The 20065-nt window shown below is 42.6% G+C and overlaps 1 protein-coding gene and 1 non-coding gene across 8 annotated transcripts in view; one reads left to right on the forward strand and one right to left on the reverse strand.

Annotated features, from left to right (window-relative positions):
* BCL2L13 (BCL2-like 13 (apoptosis facilitator)) overlaps window positions 1–20065 on the forward strand; it is a 50566-nt gene that overhangs the window by 187 nt on the left and 30314 nt on the right. For 6 of the 7 annotated variants that reach the window (XR_825683.1, XM_010845059.1, XM_010845060.1 and 3 more), the window contains exons 1-2: window positions 2–87; window positions 8184–8354. Coding sequence is in view for 5 of the 7 variants with exons in the window: in XM_010845059.1 (XP_010843361.1) it covers window positions 8234–8354 (121 nt within the window). In the remaining 2 variants the exon portion in view is untranslated. Of the gene's footprint in view, window position 1; window positions 88–8183; window positions 8355–18289; window positions 18297–20065 lie in introns of those variants that run through there. The other variant, XM_010845063.1, reaches the window with a different exon arrangement.
* On the reverse strand, window positions 4681–4752 carry TRNAE-UUC. Its single transcript has one exon. It is a non-coding gene; the product is annotated as a tRNA-Glu (tRNA).

The following is a 20065-nucleotide window of genomic DNA, read 5'->3' on the forward strand; positions in this document are numbered from 1 at the left end:
GAGGGGAGTAGGGTCGCGGGCAGGCCGCGCCGGGCCCTCTCCCAGCGCCGCCGGAGGTGTCCAGAGGCCGACGCGGGAGACGAAAGAGTGAGAAGCTGAGGGCGCGAGGCCAGCCCGCTGCCCCGCAGACTTGCCTGGGCGAGGGTGGGCCTCGGGCGAGGGGTGCGTGCGCGGGGCTCGAGTCTTGCCCCCCCCCCCGCCAGCCGGGTCGCGGCTTCTCTCTGAGGTTCACGGTCCCTCTCCCGGCGGCTCGGACGCCGCTGTCATTTGCTGTTACATTATTTCACATGTTCAGTTTCCCCACCCGTGGAGACACACGGTTCGCGCTAGGTGGTCTCTCCCTTTGGTCTTTCTCCCACCATCCCAGGGCGTCCCTGAGTGTTTTTCCTTCGTGCTCGAACTTTCCAGGCCTAGGCTTGCCCGCAGGTCCTGGGCCCTGGCCGCCGCCCTGCGGAGTTTGCCCGCTGCCCGCACGAGCGCCGTTCCTCGCGGGGCCAGCTTGTTGTCTCTGCAAGTTTTAAGCGAAACAGACGGTCCCCTCCCGCCTTCCTTTTTTTTTTTTTTTTAACTTTACTATTTGGAGCAAAACAAACAAGTCCTGCGAAACTGTCAGTGCGATTTCCCCGGGAGGTTTGGTCCAAACCAGAATGCTGGTCTATGCCCTGACTTGTTGTGTGACCTTGGATGAGTTGCCACACCCTTCTAGTACCTTCTTTTTTTTTTTCTTCAGTCACCCAGAAAATTAAGCAAGTGTTTGTGTTGATAGTGAACTGTTGATACCTCACATACGCAGCTGGATAAACTTAAACACCGTAAATTGCAAATATTTAAACCATTGTGGAATTTGCTTCGCTTGATAATAGACCGTTAGGGACTTTGAAATCCTTTTACTCTGATTGGTTAGGTACCATTCTCAGTTGTTTTTTTTCTTTTTCAAATGATGAATTTACTTATGCCGTCCTGTATCCCCGTAGCTGAGTTCAGCTGAAGGATACATGTGGTTGAGTCCAACCTGTTTGGTAAAGAAAAGGTGCTCGTTAGCACATCAGTTACTCAACATTTACTTCGTATCTTATTCGGCTAAGCTTTTAGGACGGGTGATTTGCAATAATAATGATTGTTTTAGGAATATGTTTCTTTTCTGAAACATTTTAGACATGCAAAACAAGTTCTAACTGTGGTCCTGCCACAGTTAAAATCGTGGTTTTTCAAACTTGATTTTGACGCATATCTTATTCCACATGAGTGTTCACCAAGAGTTATTAATTAATACGTATTAACAGGGTTGAAGGGAGGGGGCTATTTTCAGAGTAGCTGATTTTTTTTTAAAACAGCTTTATTGAGGTACCATCAAGCCGTTCACGTGTGTAGTCACGGACTGTAGAACTATCACTGCAGTTTTTAGCAGCCACAAGAGAAACTCTCTACCTGGCAGCAGTCATTCTGTATCCCCACACTCTCCTACCCAGGCAGATCTGTTTTAGGTTCTGTCTCTGTAGATCTGCCAGTTCTGGATATTTCATAGGAACAGAATTATACAATATGTGGGGTTTTGTGACTAGCTTTTTTTTTTTATTTCCATGTTGTAGCAGGTATTGGCAATTCATTCCTTTTTATGGCCACATAATATGCAGCGTATGAATAGACCACATTTTACAGATTCATCAGTTAATGGGGAATTATTTCCACAGTTTGACTGTTACATACTGCTGCCGTGACCATTCATGTGAACTTGTTTTTGCCAGGAGAGTGTGTGTTTTCTTTTCTCTGTCATATACTTAGGAGTGGAGCAGAGAAGCTGACAGTTACCTCTCCCTTTTATGCACGTTATCCGCATACATGGGAAGCCTGATTACTTACTGTGAAAGTCAAACTACATGTTTGTGGGGAGAGAGAGAGTGAGGCGTTACTCTGTAAGCACATTATCTTCGTTTGCCAGCTGCTGCGTGGAGACGTTTGTGGATGGCTCTTAACACGGGATTGAACTGGCCTCTTCAATTAGGTGTGTTCCAGTTGTACACTAAAATAATTTAGTGTCTGCTGAATTTTAAAATGAAATGCGTAGTTGAGCTTCTCAGTTGGACCCAGTGAAATTTCTGCAGTTTCACAATATTAGGATTATGTAAATTTCCTTTGGGAGAAAGTTCTGGAATTCTGTAAGAACTAATAAAGTATGGATTAAAAAGATGAAGTTAAAAAGAAAAAAACGAAGTTATTGGAGTTCATGTTCATTTCTGGAGCTTTAAAAAAAAGTCTACTCAAACCACCAATGGGACTGGAGTCTGGGAATCAGAAAGTCTGTTAATGTTTAAAACTGCAGTGTTTTCGTTTGTAACTGAACTGTCTGTGGACTCTCACATTTCTCTTTATAAACTGAGATTATAGATCTACTCAACTCCATATGGGAGTATTTAACAATATAATAAGGTTACCATTTTATTTTGGTGGGAGGAAATGGTCTTAAAAACAAAGCTTCCGAAAATAATGTAATACATCGTGTTAAATTGTAATTGTGTTTGTGTTAAGGGTTCTGTGGGGTTAAGAAATACAATATAGGTGTGATATTCTAAGTCAGTATTTCTGAGGTTGGTGTTAGAAGTTTGTCTGTAATAGCAGCCAAGGTGGTCATGATGAGACAAGGTTGGGAAACAACTGCAAGACACCTGAGTTGCTGCAGGTTTGCTTTTCATAAGATTTTAACGCAGAATCTAATGGTTGCTGTAGGCATTCTGGCTACCCTTCATACAAAATACCCAATTCCTACACTGCTGTCCTGGCATTTGCACTGGTCTTCATAGTAGAAATCCAGTTTTAGGGAAAGCAAACTGTTTATTGTGAAATTGTGGGTTTGACACTGTATAAACCCACCTATGTATAAACATAGGTGGATTGCCTATGTATAAACACGGATTAAGTTACCCTGAGCTTCCTCAGGCCATCCATCTGGCTGACAGCTACCTGTAACTTGAGAGACGAGCAAACTTAAGATGTAAGGCAGAGAAAGAAACGGCTGGGCAATACAGCTGTATTCAATAGCTTGTTAGAATTGTGCAAAAAACAGGAGTTTTTATATTGAAGATCATTCTTGTGTTTAATCATTTCTTGACACCAAGAATACTTACACCTAATTTGAATTAGGTGTTCTAGATGGAACGTAAAGAGTAAAAGTGGCTGTGTCTTTCTCATCATTGGAAAGAGGCTTGTGCTGTCTCAGACAGGAACGTCCCCTGGTGGATGAGGTAGTAGCGGACTGGACCTGAGCATGGCCCCTGCTTCCAGGAAGACTAGCTGCTGGGCTCAGAGCGTGTTTCCTTTTCCTTTAGCCTGTCCTCTCCCTCCCCGCCACCACCCCATTCTGAAAATTGACAAAATTGCTTCTTTTGGTACTATGGGCGTCTGATATTTGGGACCTTGCCTTGTTTTTCTCCCGTTTCTTCCCGTTGTCATCAGTGGGAGTGTTTTCACTTTTGTGTCCTCTCACGCCCACCCGAACGCTGCCCGAACGCTGCCGGGTGTGTGTTGGAAGGGAGCAGGCCTGCGAGGTCAGAACGGAGGAGAGTGCTCTCCGCCAGCTGGTTGTGCTGTTCACCAGCTCTTCTGATTTTCGGCAGATAAATTGTCTACTTCTGTCTCTCCATTAATAAAGTTGAGACTGCTACTTTTTCCTTCCGGTGTGGAGGATTTCTGTGACATCTTCTGTGACAGTCCTTCAGCAGTGGAGGTCTCGTGCAAGGGGAATTTGTGGTATGTGTTAGAAACGCGGGAGCCCTTGGTTCGGCATGCTGACTTCAGTCTGCATAGAGTGTGGCAGAGGGAGTGGCTGCCCTGTTCCCAAAGCATCCAGCAGCAGGGCTGTGGAGTATGCACTCGGCATGTCCTCAGTACCTTTGAGAAATTGTAACTGAATACAAGTGCACCGGACATAAAATAGCGTGTCTTTTTAATTGAAGTTGATGTGCGATATTATGTTACAGTTACACAGCATAGTGATTCCAAGGTTTTAAAGGTTTACTCCATTTACAGCTGTTATAAAAATGGGCCGTATTCCCCGTGTTGTAGACACATAGTCGTGTTTCTGAGGTCTGCCTGCGCCATCACCTGAACGAGCTGCTCCACTGCTCTGAAACTGGCACGGATGTTTTAACCTGTGGGTGTGCTGTGTTTAGGACGTCAAAGACACATGTGAAGCTTAAAGACTGTGTGCTAAACTGAAATGACTTAAATGTGTGTGACTGTCTTCTTCCTTAGTGTGAATCGTTAAGTGTAATAGTCATTCATCAGCCGTGTGGGTGTATGGCTACTGACATGTACGCTACAGCTGAGGACTTCACTGTGAACAGGATGCAGAGTTTGGAAGGTGGGGAATTATGAAATCATGACTAAGATGGCATTCGTTGTTCAGTCGCCAAGTCATGTCCAACTCTGGTCAGCTTTATGGCATTTATGGTTAGGCAGTTGGGATTTCCAAGGAAATTTGAAGAGCACTAGATTAAAAATCCTAGATGCTTTGTGTGTAGCGTCTGGGCTGGTGTGTAATTAAAAGTGTCTTCAGAGATGTGGATTTCTGATAAATATAAGGAATTTTTCCAAGAATTCATTTTATTGTAGTATAGTTGATTTACAATGTTGTGTTAATTTCTTTCTCTTTTCTTCCCACACCATGTGGCTTGTGGGATCTAGTTCCCCAACCAGGGATTGAACCTGGGCCAGGGCAGTGAAAGCGCCAAATCCTAACCACTGGACCACCAGGGGATTCCCAATATTGTGGAATTTCTGTTGTTGTTCAGTAGCTAAGTCAGTCCAGCTCTTTTCGACCTCATGGACTGCAGCACACCAGGCTCCTGTCCTTCACTATCTCCTGGAGTTAGCTCAAATTCATGTTCGTTGAATAGGTGATGCTGTCTAACTATCTCATCCTCCTTCACCCCCTTCTCCTTTTGCCTTCAATCTTTCCCAGCATCGGGGTCTTTTCCAATGAATTGGCTCTTTGCATCAAGTGGCCAAAGTATTGGAGCTTCAGCATCAGTCCTTCCAGTGAATATTCAGGGTTGATTTCCTTTAGAATTGACTGCTTTGTTCTCCTTGCAGTCCAAGGGATTCTCAAGAGTCTTCTCCAGCACCACAGTTTGAAAGCATTAATTCTTCAGCGCTCAGCCTTGTTTATGGTCCAGCTTTCACATCCATCATGACTACTGGAAAAACATAGCTGTGACTAGATGGACTTTTGTCGGCAAAGTGATGTCTCTGCTTTTTAATATGCTGTCTAGGTTTATCATAGCCTTCCTTCCAAGGATCAAGTGTCTTTTAATTTCATGGATGCAGTCGCCGTCCGAAGTAATTTTGAAGTCCCAGAAAATAAAATCTGTTTTCACTTTTCCCCCTTCCATTTGCCATGAAGTGATGGGACCAAACGCCATGATCTTAGTTTTTTGAATGTTGAGTTTTAAGCCAGCTTTTTCACTCTCCTTTTTCACTCCCATCAAAAGGCTTTATTCCTCTTCAGTTCTTCTATTTGAGTGGTATATGCATATCTGAGGTTGTTGGTAGTTCTCCCAGCAATCCTGATTTCAGCTTGTGATTCATCCAGCATGGCATTTCACATGATGTACTCTGCATAGAAGTTAAATAAGCAGGGTGACAATATACAGCCTTGTACTCTTTTCCCAACTGAACCAGTCAGGTGTTCTATGCGGTAATTTCTGCTGTACATCAGAGTGATTGCTGTGCACACGTACACATTCTTTTCCATCGTGATTTATCACGGGGAACATGCTTCCTCGCGCTGTACACTAGGACCTTGTTGTTGATCCATTATAGTGTAGTTCGCATCTGCAAACCCCACAGTCCCGATCCAGCCCGCCCCTCCCTCCGCCCCTCGGCCACTGCCAGCCTGTTTCTGTTTCGTAGACGAGCTCATTTGTGTCTTTATTTTAGATTCCACGTGTAATGTCATATGCCATTAGTCTTCCTCTTTCTGAATTATTTCACTTAGTGTAGTAATCTCTAGGTGCATCTGTGTTGCTGCAAATGGCATTATTTCATTCTTTTTTATGGCTGAGTAATATTCCAGTCCATGCATGCACACGTGTGTGTGTGTCTGTGTAAACACCACATCATTTTTATCCATTCCTCTGTCAGTGGACATTAGGTTGCTTCCATGGCTTGGTTATTGTAAATAGTGCTGCATTGGGGTGCCTGGATAAATACAAGAAATTTGATTATAACAAATTCTAGAAAATTCTTTTTTTTTTTAAATTTAAAGCATTATTCAGAAGATGAGTACTTCTTATTTCCTCTTAACAAAAACAACTGAGACTTTTCAAAGGTTAAATTTTGTTATTGATTTCCTCTGTTCTCCTCTCTTTCGGAACTTTACTCACTAATTTATTCCTTGCTTTCTTTTTATTTCTAATTGGCTTTCACTGAATGTAAGCATGCTTAAGTCTCTTTCATTGTGACAAAATTCAAGAATTGTCAGACCTTTTGTCTCTGTTCTCAGACTCCTTTCTCCCCTTGAAACCAGACTTTTATGTTCATTCTTTTTAATCTCTCTATATAGTCATCCTTTTATTCTGTGTATTTCAAATTCTCCATACTTTGTTTCGTTGTTTATTCATTTATCTTAGTTTAGTACAATGGCACCCCACTCTAGTACTCTTGCCTGGAAAATCCCATGGATGGAGGAGCCTGGTGGGCTACAATCCATGGGGTCGAGAAGAGTTGGACAGACTGAGCGACTTCACTTTCACTTTTCACTTTCATCCATTGGAGTAGGAAATGGCAACCCACTCCAGTGTTCTTGCCTGGAGAATCCCAGGGACGGGGGAGCCTGGTGGGCTGCCGTCTATGGGGTCACACAGAGTTGGACACGACTGAAGCAACTTAGCAGCAGCAGCAGTACAGATCTTATATTTTGTCAACATTCCCTGTCTCTTTTTCCTGTTATGGGTTATCTGAATGTTTTTCTTTTATAAGTTATTTCTTAAGATCTTAAAATAGTCTGTATCATTGCTTTAAGTAGAAAACAATTATTTGGAAACCTTAATAAAACACTTTGGTTTGCAGTGACTATTAAGATACATAGTAGGAGTTAAAAGATACAAACTGATTATGATATAAATAAATCCTGAGTTTGTAACTTACAGCCTGGTGAACATAGTATATATAATTCTGCATGATATATTTGAAAGTTGCCAAAAGAATAGGTCTTTAAAACAGGGGTACGTGGTAGGTAAACAGTTGGGTCCAGGTGGAGAAGTGGACTTGGACTCGCACTGATTAGGGTACAAGTTAAAGTACCTCCTGAAGAGAATCAGAATAAAATTGACTTGAGGAAGAGTTCAGAGGCGGGCAGTAAAAGTGGGCAGAGCGGCTGTGCTCTGCAGCGTCATTCAGGGGCCCAGGTCTCTCCTGTCTTGTGCTGCCCCCTGGAGGTGTCTGCCATCGTCACATTTCAAGTCCAGAGAGGAGGTGAGAGGAAGTCTGCAAGGAGAGGACCCGCCACCACCCCACTGCACACACAGCTGCTTCTCTCACTGCTCGGGCTCAGACTAGTTGTATGGCACACGAAGCTGTGGAGGAAACGAGAGATGTCACCTGCAGCTGTGCACCATGGACCCTGCTGGAATATGAAGGCTTTAATAGTAGGAGAATGAGACGTACTGGCTGGGGGCGTGGTGCAGCATAAAGAGAGGGCAGAGCTGCTGTTCTTGCCACACAGGTGAAAGTAGGGTAACTGGGGGAGATAGAAAGGGAAGTGTGCTTTTGACCTGAAATCTGAATACATGCATTCCTACTGTAAGTAAACTGAAGTTACGTTTTTTAAAGATTACCAAGGATAAGTCTGAGAGATGTCTGGTATTTTGGTATTAGTTGAATGATTGGCATTAATGGGAGAATGTATTGGCATGTAGCAAACTTTAAAAAAGAAACTCTGTGTTTACTTGACTGCATCACGTCTCAGTTGCGGCACTCAGGATATTCCGGTACAGCGCAGGGACTCTGGAGTTGGGCTCTAGTTGTGTTGTGAGCTCAGTTGCCCCTGAGGCATGTGGCCTCTTAGTTCCCCGCCCGGGATGGAACCAAGTCCCCTGCGTTGCAAGGTGGATTCCCAGCCATGGGCCACCCGGGACATCCTGGCGTGTAATGAACTGTACCCTAAAAAAATACTCTTCTGGTTTTAGGTTTTGTACATCTGTAAGTAGACATTTTCGGAGCTCTGCCGGCCACCCCCATGGCGTCCTCAACTACCGTGCCTCTAGGATTTCACTATGAAACGAAGTACGTGGTTCTCAGCTACTTGGGACTCCTCTCTCAGGAGAAGCTGCAGGAGCAGCCTGCTTCCTCACCCCAAGGTATCGTCTTTGGCTTGTGGTTGAATTAAGTAGTAATAATTAATGTGTACCAAAATGTGGGTCTCAGCACTGTATAGCTGTGGCTGTGAGTCTGAATAATGCTGTCAGCTCTTAAAGACTAACCCTTCACTCTGTCCCTTCCCAACCCCTGATCCATTCCCAGAAGCATGACTTTTAATTTTTTTTTAACAACTTGATTTTTTTTTTTGGTTGCACCACTTGGTTTAAGAGATCTTAGTTCCCTAACCAGGGATTGAACCTGTGCCCCTTGCAGTGGAAGCATGGATTCTTAACCCCTGGACCACCAGGGGAGGCCCACGAGCTCAATATTTTGAATGATTGCCATTCGTAGAGGTAAAAAACATACTAAATACATGTAATAAATAGAACTACATCTGCCTTTAGAGATTTCCTACTTAACAGGATATAGATTAGAATTAAATAATTATTTTTGAAGTTTATAACAAGCTCTTAGAATTATGTTTTTTCAAGGATATTAAGTTTTTTTGATCGAAGTGTAGTTTATTTACAGTGCTGTGTTAGCTTCAGGTGTGCAGCAGTGATTCGGTTATAGACACATGTCAGTTCTTTTTCAGACTCTTCCATCTTCTAGGTTGTTATGAAATACTGAGCATAGTTCTCTGTGCTGTACAGCAGGTCCTTCTTTATCTATTCTTTATATAGTAGTGAGGATGTTAGATTTAAACGGGATTAATCTCTCAGGCTTAGAGAGTTTTTAGCACAATTCTTTGTATTGTGGAGTTGTGTATATTTTAACTTGGCAGACAAAGCTTATTAGAGTCTGAATTAGTCTTCCTCATTAATATATAACATCATCTTCTTAAATATTCTCATCACAGATTTTACTGTAGCTATGGAGGTAGTTCTTATCTGCTGCTATTTTAGCTCAAGAAAGTTTCCTGTTGTGATTCGGAAAAGATGGGCTCCTGTGGCCATTCCAACCACAGGGATGACCAGAGACGCCTTAGCAGAGCCTGTAAACGCTGACGCATAATTCGAGGGTGTGTTGGGTTTTAAACATTGAATCATATTTTGAATTCACTGAGCTCAGTAGCTGTTTACACAAAATTATATCAAAATAGCTTCGAAGACACCATAAAAGAAAATTTTTTTCCTACTAAAATTTTATTTATTGTTTAAATATTTACATAATATTTCAAGTATTTAATTTATTATTTCACCAAACTCAGCAGCTGTCTTACTTTGTGTTGTCTTCCGATATTGCTCAGTGTTCACATAGTTGTTAAGAGCTTCCCAGGTGGCACTAGTAGTGAGGAACCCGCCTGCCACGCAGGAGATTAGAGAGACATGGGTTTGACCCCTGGATCAGGAAGATCCCTGGAGAAGGAAATGGCAACCCACTCCAGTGTTCTTGCCTGGAGAATCCCATGGACGGAGGAGCCTGGCGGGCTGCCGTCTATGGGGTCACAAAAAGTGGACACGAGTGAGCACTACTGCAAGGTTTTCAAATAGTTGTGATAAGTGGTTACAGTGATTATGGTGATCTTTTTCCCCACCATTTTATCATGTTTACATGTTTCTGTATTGTGTCTCCATTATTGCATGTCTGAATGTTTCCATCTTTTCAAGCATTGGTAGACTGCGACACAGTTTTTGGTTTACCATAGGACCCCTTTTATCCAGGTCCCTCACACTGGTAGTAGGGCTTTTACTGAAGAAGTCAAGGCAAGAAGGAATTCTAAACAAAGTGGTGGTTATAAGAAATTGCAATTAAAATGTTAATAAATGTACATTTACTTGGTAATTTTGCTGTATGGTAAGGCAGTTTTCTTCTGAATATGAGTCTGCTGGTTGGAATTCCAGGTCCTCTTTCTCCATAGGCTGTACTTCCATACCTGTTACGTGCACTTTAAAATTTATGCTTAAAGTGGAGAAAGCGCGCAGAAGCACTTGTAGTTTCAGTGAAGAGACGTTCTAGATTTTCATGGTTTTTTCCCCTCTGATCTTTTACAGTTGTTTCTCTCACACCTAACTTGAGGTCGTATTTTCAAAAGCAGCTTCACAAAACATAATTTCGCTTTTAGCAAGCCTCACTACATATCATACTTCAGTGATATCTGTAATTTTCAGTCAATTGCATCATTTCAGTGACCAGTATAACTGTACTGGTTATACTGTATACTGGTTTACTGGTTATATTGGATCTACCTGCCCCCACCCTGCCGACCTCAAATTGAAAGTGCAGAGTCCTAAGCACTGGACTGCCAGGAAGTCCCAGTATTCCCAATATAATAAATAGGCTGGGAGAACGATACCTGACTCTTGGCAGGCACACGCCCTGTACACGGGTGCTGGGTGGCATCTGCCATCTGTCTGCATGTGCTCAACCTGCAGTGGGTCTGGTAACTCAGCACATGATTTTTTTTTTTTTTCAGCACATGATTTGTAGAGAGGGTAGTGAAGAGCCGTTCTGCATGTTGCTTCCCCCCTCCTCTAACGGTTATTTACCTTTGTAAATTGTCCAGAGTCAAACTGCAGAACCAAAAAGGAGCGAGCAGTCATGTGGCCGCTGCACCTGCCTAGTTATTTCATTGCCAGCCGTGGAGAGGGCTCGATCAGAGGATGTTCGCCTTCAGTTGTCATGCTGGGCACACACAGGGACGCTGGGGCTCCTGCAGCCCACCCCTCCCAGCCGCCCACCCCTCCAGTTTACGTGCCGTGAAAGCCATCCCTTGTTTCATGTAACACCTGATTGAGGTCATTGTCAGTAGAATCTCAGTTAGCATAGCAGGCATAGTAATTTTTCAGTGTTGACCTCAGCACCCCAGATTCAGCCAAGTGAGTAAGTCCCAGACAGACTAATTGGTCTTTTTTCAGATAATTGCTTCCTTTCTTTTGGCCATGCCATGCGGCAGGTGGGATCTCAGTTCCCAGATCAGGAATTGAACCCACACCCCCTGCATTGGAAATGCAGAGTCTTAACCACCTGCTCTCCAGGCTTGAAACATTAGAGTCATCCTTTAACTCTCATCTCTGCTTCCTTCCTCTTTCTTTCCCTCTTTCTTTGTCTACTATTATTAACCGTTACAGTTTTGTGATGATTCTCCCATTTTCCTTTAAATCCTGCCTCAGGATTTGAAAGAAATGTCTCCTGACTTTTCTCCTTCTTTTCCTGTGTTCTCCATCATGTAATTTGAAGGCCACAAGCACGCTGCCCTTCCTTACATTACCTCTCACAGCAGGAACCCACAGGTGCTCTTTTTCCCTCAGTCTCCCCCACAGAAGACCCCATTACCTGTTGCGTCTCCTGGCTGCTGTTGCTTTAGACTGTCCGTGAGCCATTCTTAGTCCTGTTAGTTTTTCACTTGAGCTGAGTTGCCCCGTGACCGTTGTTCCGGTGCTAAGTCGTGTCTGACTCTGCAGGCCCGTGGACCTCAGCACACTAGGCTTTCCTGTCCTTCACTACCTCCCGGAGCTGCTCAAACTCATGTCTGTTGAGTCAGGGATGCCATCTAACCATCTCATCATCTGTTAACCCATCTTCTCCTCATTCCCTCAGTCTTTCCCAGCATCACAGTCTTTTCCAGTGAGTCGGCTCTTTATATCAGGTGGCCAAAGTATTGGAGCTTCAGCATCAGTCCTTGCAATGAATATTCAGGGTTGATATGCTTTAGGATTGACTGGTTTGATCCAAGGGACTCTCAAGAGTCTTCTCCAGCACCACAGTTCAAAAGCATCCATTCTTAAGCACTCAGCTTTCTTTATGGTCCAGCTTTCACATCCGTACATGACTACTGGAAAAACAATAGCTTTGACTCAACAAAACTTCGTTGGTAAAGTGATGTCTCTGGTTTTTAATACGCTGTCTAGGTTTGTCATAGCTTTCCTTCCAAGGAGCAAGCATCTTTAATTTCATGGCTGCAGCACTGTCCGAAGTGATTTTGGAGCCCAAGAAAATAAAATCTGTCAGTGTTTCCACTTTTCCCTATCTGTTTGCCATGAAGTGGTGGGACCAGATGCCATGATCTTGGTTTTTTGAATGTTGAGTTTTAAGCCAGCTTTTTCACTCTCCTCTTTCATCCTCATCAAGAGACTTTAGTTCGTATACTTTTTGCCTTTAGGGTGGTGTTATCTGCATATCTGAGGTTGTTGATGTGTCTCGCAGCAATCTTGATTCCAGCCTGTGATTTATCCAGCCCAGGATTTCGCTTGAATTACTCTGCATATATTAAATAAGCAGGTGACAATATTCAGCCTTGTTGTACTCCTTTCCCAATTTTGAACCATCTGTTGTTTCATGTCCAGTTCTAACTGTTGCTTCTTGACCTACATACAGATTTCTCAGGAGGCAGGTAAGGTGGTCTGGTATTCCCATCTCTTTAAGAATTTTCCAGTTTCTTGTGATCCACACAGTCACAGGCTTTTGCATAGTCAGTGAAGCAGAAGTGGATGTTTTTCTGGATTTCCTGTGACAGTGGTTCCTGATGATTCCCCAGACCTGCTTCCCTTTCTATCTGAGGCATGAAGGAAATTGCATCTAAGCAGGGCCATTAGACTGGTCCCAGCCGGTGAAACTCGGGTGTCGGGGCCTGTGTCACTGCCAGGCTGTGGCATTTAAGGGCCAGTGTGCCTTCTCCCTGTGCTTCCCTTGCCTGTGGTGTGTGTAGGCTGATTCAAGGGGAAGGAGTGTTCCTGAGGATACAGTCTCCGGAGAGCACCGCCACCCTCAGGCGGGGCTGCTGAGTCACTGTAGGGCACAGGCTTCTTGCCTCCAGTCCCCAGATTAGATACGGCGCACACAGGAGGGGGGCACCTTTGGGTTAAGTTGCTGAAGCCACCGCTTTATTATTGCAGCCTAGACTCCTGTCCTCATTAGTGTATCTGCCCTGTGTGCACATTAGGGTGACCAGCTGTCCAGTTTGCACAGGCTTGAGTAAAACTGGGAAAGTCCCGGGCAAACTAGATGAGTTGGTTACTCAAATACATACATATGTTCCCATCTACCCAGATTCCACTTATTCACAATATTTTTTAACTGTAACAAACTTCATGGTCCACAAAAACCAGGCCTTTTCAAGCCCTGTGATTTATTAAGTTTGTAAAGACCTACGCATCTATATAAGCTTGTGTTAATCTTTTTTTTTCCTTCTGCTTGAGCATAGAACTTTTTTCCTACCCAAATCTTGTAGGATCTGAGAGGTTTACCTGCTTTGATGTTTCTGTTTTGGTTTTGAAATTTGGTTGTTATCCTTGTATTGTTTCCTTAAGCCCAAGTACACAGTATCGTATGCAAATGTGTGTGCTAACCTCTTCGGGGTGGGGGTGGGGGAACTTGGGCTCTAATCGCTCTCTCTGCTGCCTTGCTCTCCAGTTGGTTACCTAAAGCCTGAGGAGAGCTCCCTTCTTCGCGTGCTCCTACAAATAGAGCCTCTGCAGCGTGCAGTGGTGCAGTGTGGTTAGGGTTTGGTTCCAAGTTCATGAAGCAATAGGTGTGAGAAGAGGAGGCTAAAGAAGGTGGCCCTATCATTACTCAAGATTTCTGTCACATGAAATGGCTTTCATTTTTTCCTCAGTGAGTCATGTGCTGGGTACATAACTTCTCCTTAAATAGTTAACTCTGTGCTTTTCCAGAAGTTGTCAGCTCGACTGGACTCCATTAGTTCGTGTTGAATAAGTTCAACGTTATATATATTCTGACTAGCAGAAGTCCCGCTGATTTGTGTATGTGATCCCAAGTAAGAACTTGTTACGTTCAACTTTGCTTGTGTTAATACAGAGCACCTTGATGTTGTAGTCATTAATAGGGATTCAATAAGACGTGTCTTAGGAAGGAGAGTAGGTTCGTGTCTGCTAATTAGTAATGTGACTGTCGAATGCATGTCGTCGTGGTGCTGGCTGGATATTCATTCAGCTGTTAAAACACTAATCCCCCATTCTACTCACCCGTCCCCGCCTCAGCACACACTGTTCTCCTCCGGTCTCTGAGTCTCATTGGAGTGAAATCGCACAGTGTCTGTCCTATTGTGTCCAGCTTGTTTTGCTTAGCGTCGTGTCTATAAGGGTCACCTGTGTTGCAGCGTTTTTCAGACTTTTACTCCTTTTTAAGGCTGACTCATGTTGCCTTGTGTGTAGAAAGCTTGTTTTGTTTACCCATTCATCTGGCTGGTAGACATTGGGTTATCTCTACTTTGACGGTGGTGAATAACGCAGTGATGGGAATCGGTGCATGAATGGTCTGAGTGTCAGCTTGCCGTTCTCTTGGGCAGATAGCCAGTTATGAAATGGCTGGGCCATCCTACATTTAAGTGTTCTGAGGACGTGCCAGCCTTTCCCCCCCAGTTGCTGCGTTATTTTACCGTCCGGTCAGCAGTGCACAGGGGTTCTGATTTCACCACACCCTCACCAACATTGCTGTTTTCTGCCCTTTTGTCGCAGTTCTCCTAATGAATAAGAAGTGGTATCTCCTTGTGATAGCTCATTTCTTTTTATTGCTGAGTAATATTTCATTGTGTGGATGTACCACAGTTTGTTTATCCATTCACCTATTGAAGAACATCTTGGTTACTTCCAAGTTTTGGCAGTTACATATAAAACTCTGATAAACATCCTGTGCAGCTTTTGTATATATGTAAGTTTTTAACTCACTTGGATAATACAAAGGAGCATGATTGCTAGGTCTTATGGTAAGAGTATGTTTAGCTTTGTTAGAAACTACTAAGCTGTGTTCTAAAGCGGCTGTACTGTTCCCACCAGCAGTACATGAGGGTTCCCGTTCTCTGCTTCTTTACCAAATTTGCTGTTTGTTTTAAAATATTCTTCACTGATCTGGCAGCACAGGGCCCTAGTTGGCCGAGTGCAGGAGTTGAGGCATGTGGTGTCTAGTTCCCTGACCCGGGATTGAACCCACGCCCCCTCATTGGGAGCACAGACCCCTAGCCACTGGACTGCTAGAGCAGTCCCTATTGTCCATATTTTTTTGCTTATAGCTATCCTGGTGGTGTGCAGTGATAGCTCTCTGTGCTTTTAATTTGCAATATTCTTGCCTGGAGAATCCCATGGATGGAGGAGACTGGTGGGCGACAGTCCACGGGGTCGCAAAGAGTTGGACACGACTGAGCGACTTCACTTTCTTTCACTTAATGTCTAAAGATGCCGAACATCTTTTCATGTGCTTACTGGCCATTTGTATAATTGGAGAAATATTCATATACTTTGTCCATTTTAAAATTGGGTTATTTGTCTTTCTGTTGTTAAATTGTAAGAATTCTTTATAGCAGACCCTTATAAGAAAGATATATATATATAGTTCCAGATGGTGTCTTCGATTTTGTGCTTTGTCTTTTCTTGGACATGTAGAAGTTTTAAATTTTTATAGAATCTTGTTTATGTTTTCTTTGATTTCTAGTTTTTTGGTATTGTATCTAAGAAACAGTTGCCTAATCCAGGGTCACACACATTTTCACCGGTTTACTTCTAAGAGCTTTACACTTTTTAGCTCTTAAATTTAGATCTTTGATCCATTTTGAATTAATTTTTTTATTACCATTTAGGAATTTTAAAAAAATTTTAAAAATTGAAGTTAGTTGATTGACAATGTTGTGCTAATTTCTGCTGTACAACAAAGTGAGTTAGTTATACATATATACATTATTTTTTTATGTTCTTTTCCATTATGATTTCTCCCAGGAGATTGGGTGTAGTTCCCTGCGCTGTACAGTAGCACCTTATTGTCTGTTGAATTAATTTTCTTATGTGAAGTGTGGGGTCCGGATTCATCCTTTTATGTGGGAATATCAAGTTGTTCCAGCGCCATTTGTTGTAAAGGCTATAGTTTTCTTCATTGAATATCTTTTTACCCTTATCAAAAATCAGTTGACCTTAAATATATGGGTTTATTTCTGGCTCTCAGATTTGACTTGTTTATATGTCAGTTCTTACACCATTACCACATTATGTTGACTGCTTACAGCTTTGTAGTAAGTTTTGAAATTGTGAAGTATGAGTAATCCTTCAACCTTGTTCTTTTTCAAAATTGCTTTGACCATGTTCTGTCTTTTGCAGTTGTGTTTGAATTTCAGGACTGTCTTGTCCATTCCCAGAGGCAGTTGGAATTTTGATGGGATTGCACTAACTCCATAGGTCAGTTTGGGGAGTATCACCATCTCAGGTCAGCTTTCAGGCCAGTCTTGTGTGACCCCAGGTTCTGGTTCAGTTCCCTCTTTCTGGGGATGTGCGCTTTTTAAGTTTCTTCTCGAGTCTTTCTATAAGGAACAGGAGATGTTTGATCCTGAGTACTATGAACCCGGACTTTGAGTGGATGCTCACTTGACTTTCTTGTCTAGTCTGAACATCTGCATTCCTGTCAAAACAAAGATCATGGAGCACTGCCCCACACCTGCTGAACCAGGTGCTCCATGGGGCCTGGGAATCTGTATCTTTAATTATTGCTTCATTATTGTTTAATATTCTCTTGGTACTTCTAATGTGCCCCAGTTTGGGGAACCATAGATTTAGAAAACATTCTTGCTCTCAGAGGTCTAGGCCATACATAAAACTTTTCTAAGCTTGTTGATCTGATACTCATTTTGAGTGCATTCCGGGGCTGGAATATGATGGTTGCTGAGTCACCTGACCCTTTCTTTGACATTGAGGTGGGTGGGATTTAAGTGTGATAAAGTTTGTTTATCTTTGAAATATTTTTCTGGATTTATAGTGCAGGATTTATGCTGCATTGGTCCTGTGTATAGCTCTGTTTTTTTTCGAAGTCAGGGTGGAGTGGGGGTTGATTAAAAGAAAATCAGTGAATCTGTCTATGTCATGGGTTAGCTGAAGAAATAGCCTTTTGTATCCTGACAGCAGTAGACTTTTTACTGGTTTAGGTTTTCCACATGGCTTATTATCAAGTATGACAACTTGTCGTGTGTAATTAGTGTCACATTAGTCTCATGAGAATAGGTACGCCTTTAATCAGCTGCTTTTCTTTAATCTGACAGGGTGAGGCATATGGTAACCAAGACATTATTGTCATTTTCTTTGTGGCATGGTGGTGGAATTGGGAGTGGTGTGATGGGTGTGGGGATGTGTATATGTTTTAGGCATGCAGATTTTCCTAAAAGAGGCAGATGGCAAATAAAGCATTCATATATTCCTTATTTTTCATTCATTATACTTCAGAAATTGTAATCATGTTTTTGAATTTAGTAATAATGTTTCTTATCAGAATATCTACTTTCTAATCTGATTTCTGTATAATTTATTTGTGCCTGGGCAAGTCATCTAAATTTACTAAGTCCCATATTCTTCGTATGAGATGGGTAGACTAACCTTGACCTTTTCAGATCTAAAGTTCTGTGATCCAGACGTTGGTGAAGCCCCTCGTGAGCGTGAGCTGGTGATTGAGGTCTTACTCTTGCCGTCCCTCCTCTGCGGTCTCCTCCGTCACAGGCTGGCACCGTAAATGTTCTCATTACTGGCCTGTGTATGTGGTTGGCCTGTGTTCCTACTCTCTTCCAGTAAAGGACTACTCATTTTATTTATTTCTTTTAACTTTTTAAAATATTTGAGGTAGCCTCAAAATATGCTGATAACTTTTACAAATCCCTCTGAATCTGTTAATAAGTTTCATTCTGTTGCCTCCTTTCTTGTGTCCCTTCTTCCCAGCAAGGTTGTCGGGTTATACGTTGTAATCCTTTGAGTCTTCATCACAGAGACAGTGACAGCTGTTGATGTCAAGTATTTGTGTGTTTTTTTAGTCTTTACTTGACATAAGTCTAGGACCAAGGGACTAGCTCAAATAGTTTGTAATCAGGTCAGACTAATGATAATAAACTACAAAATCATAGGTACAAGACAGTGTATATTTAAGTATTGAACTGTGAGGCACAGGTTAAATGATACACATGTTCAGTGTTAATGATACGTAAGTAGTCAGTGAAGTAGACTTAAATTGGTCCTTGCAGGGAGTTCCCTTGTGGTCCAGTGGTGAGGACTTGGCGCTTTCACTCCTGAGGGCCTGGTTCAATCCCTGGTCAGGGAACTGAGATCCTGCAAGCCATTTGGCATCACCAAAAAAAGAGAAATTGGTTCTTGCAGGGTGGACAGAACTAAATAACCAGGAAAAGGAAGAGTCCAGGTTAGGTAAAAATGTCTTTTTTTGTTAGTGAGTAAATTGGCTGTGAGTTCCTACTGGGTGGGAAGAGGAATTAATTTTTTTTAATTTTACACCATGTATCATTTAATGTGGCTTATAATTAGAACATAATGGAAGTGAGTTGTAATGGAATCAGAATAGGAAGACTGTACATTTCCATAGTGGGAGCAGTGGATCACAGGTACGTTGTCTGTAGGGTCCTGTGCAGTCACCTCAGTGCTGAGCAGTGAGCTTGGTTCTGAGGCAAAGCCAAAGCAAAGTGGAGGTCGGCAGTAGCTCCCCCTGTCCGTGGGAGTGTGCTCCAGGGTTCTCGGGTGGTGCCGCCTACCACCAGACGCTGCGTGTTCTGTACTAATGGGTGGGTAGCTTACATGGTCTGGACATGCTGGCTATGACTCAGGTCTCAGGACCCCACCAGATTTCATTACATTAGACAGAATGGTGTGCAGTGTAAAATTAATGAGTTTTGTTTCTAAAATTTTCTGTGCAGTATTTGGGACCGTGGCTGATGCGGTTAGCTGAAACCACAAAGGGAACTACTATATTTAGTTCCCAGAAGAAGCTATGCTATTTTAAGGGGAATGTCATTCTTTAAGAGAATTGTTTTTCACGTAGAGCTTTATTACATAGGACACAAAGAAATGCAGTAGAAACTGTCAATATCAAATACAGTGTTACATTTCAAAACTTTTGTCTTTTTGTGGAATTCTGGATAAAAGCTAAGGAAATGACACTAAAGTGCACTCAGTTGAAACAGATAGTTGATACTGTCTGGGGATTTTTCTGATGATCCAGCTTAATTTGAGGATAAATTCTAGAATGTGTGGAATGGAGGGACTGCCTCTTATGTGAGGAAACCTTATAAAAAGTTTACCTGGCAGGCTGTATTGACTGGCAAGAGTCTGTTTCTGAGTAAGGACAGGTCAGGAGCAAGCTAGCAGATGTTGAGTTTGAGATGATTTTGCATAACTTAAAGGGCTGACTCAAGCTTTTCAGCCTGGTGTTTACTCTGCTTCTGTTGTGGAATTATGTTTGAAGAATTTTTGTTAAAAGCACTGTGTTCGCTGTAGCTCATGGCAGTGACTGACCAAAATTCTTACATTGTTGAGCATGGCAGAGATTATTTGAGCCTGGAGAAAGTTTGAAGTCAAGTCCCTTAGAGATAGGTCACGTTGGGAAAGGTAGAACACCAGGGACCTTCTGGTATTTAGGACTGTAGCTTCCTGGTGAAATGTCTCAGACGAGTTTATTGTGAAGTGTACCCTTAGAGTTAAAAAGTTAACTTTTCTTCTGCATTTTTTGATATAAATTAATTAAATTCTGTTGGACATGTGTTCAGGAAAAGATACATTTTAGTTTTAGATCAATTGATATTAAGCCCTAGGCTGTTCTCTGTTGCAGCAGTTGGAGAACAAGAGTAACTGCTGGTGTTAAAACAGATGCTTTGGCTTTATGTAAACTGAAGGTTGTTCCTGCTGGTCCAGACTTTGAGTGTACTGAAAGCAGGTTCTGTGTGAACATCGTTAATTAGAAATCCATGGTGAGCTGATTCTGTGCACACTGTGCAATGTTAACAACG

Source organism: Bison bison, unplaced genomic scaffold, assembly GCF_000754665.1.
Source record: "Bison bison bison isolate TAMUID 2011002044 unplaced genomic scaffold, Bison_UMD1.0 scf7180017864213, whole genome shotgun sequence".
Taxonomy (NCBI): domain Eukaryota; kingdom Metazoa; phylum Chordata; class Mammalia; order Artiodactyla; family Bovidae; genus Bison; species Bison bison.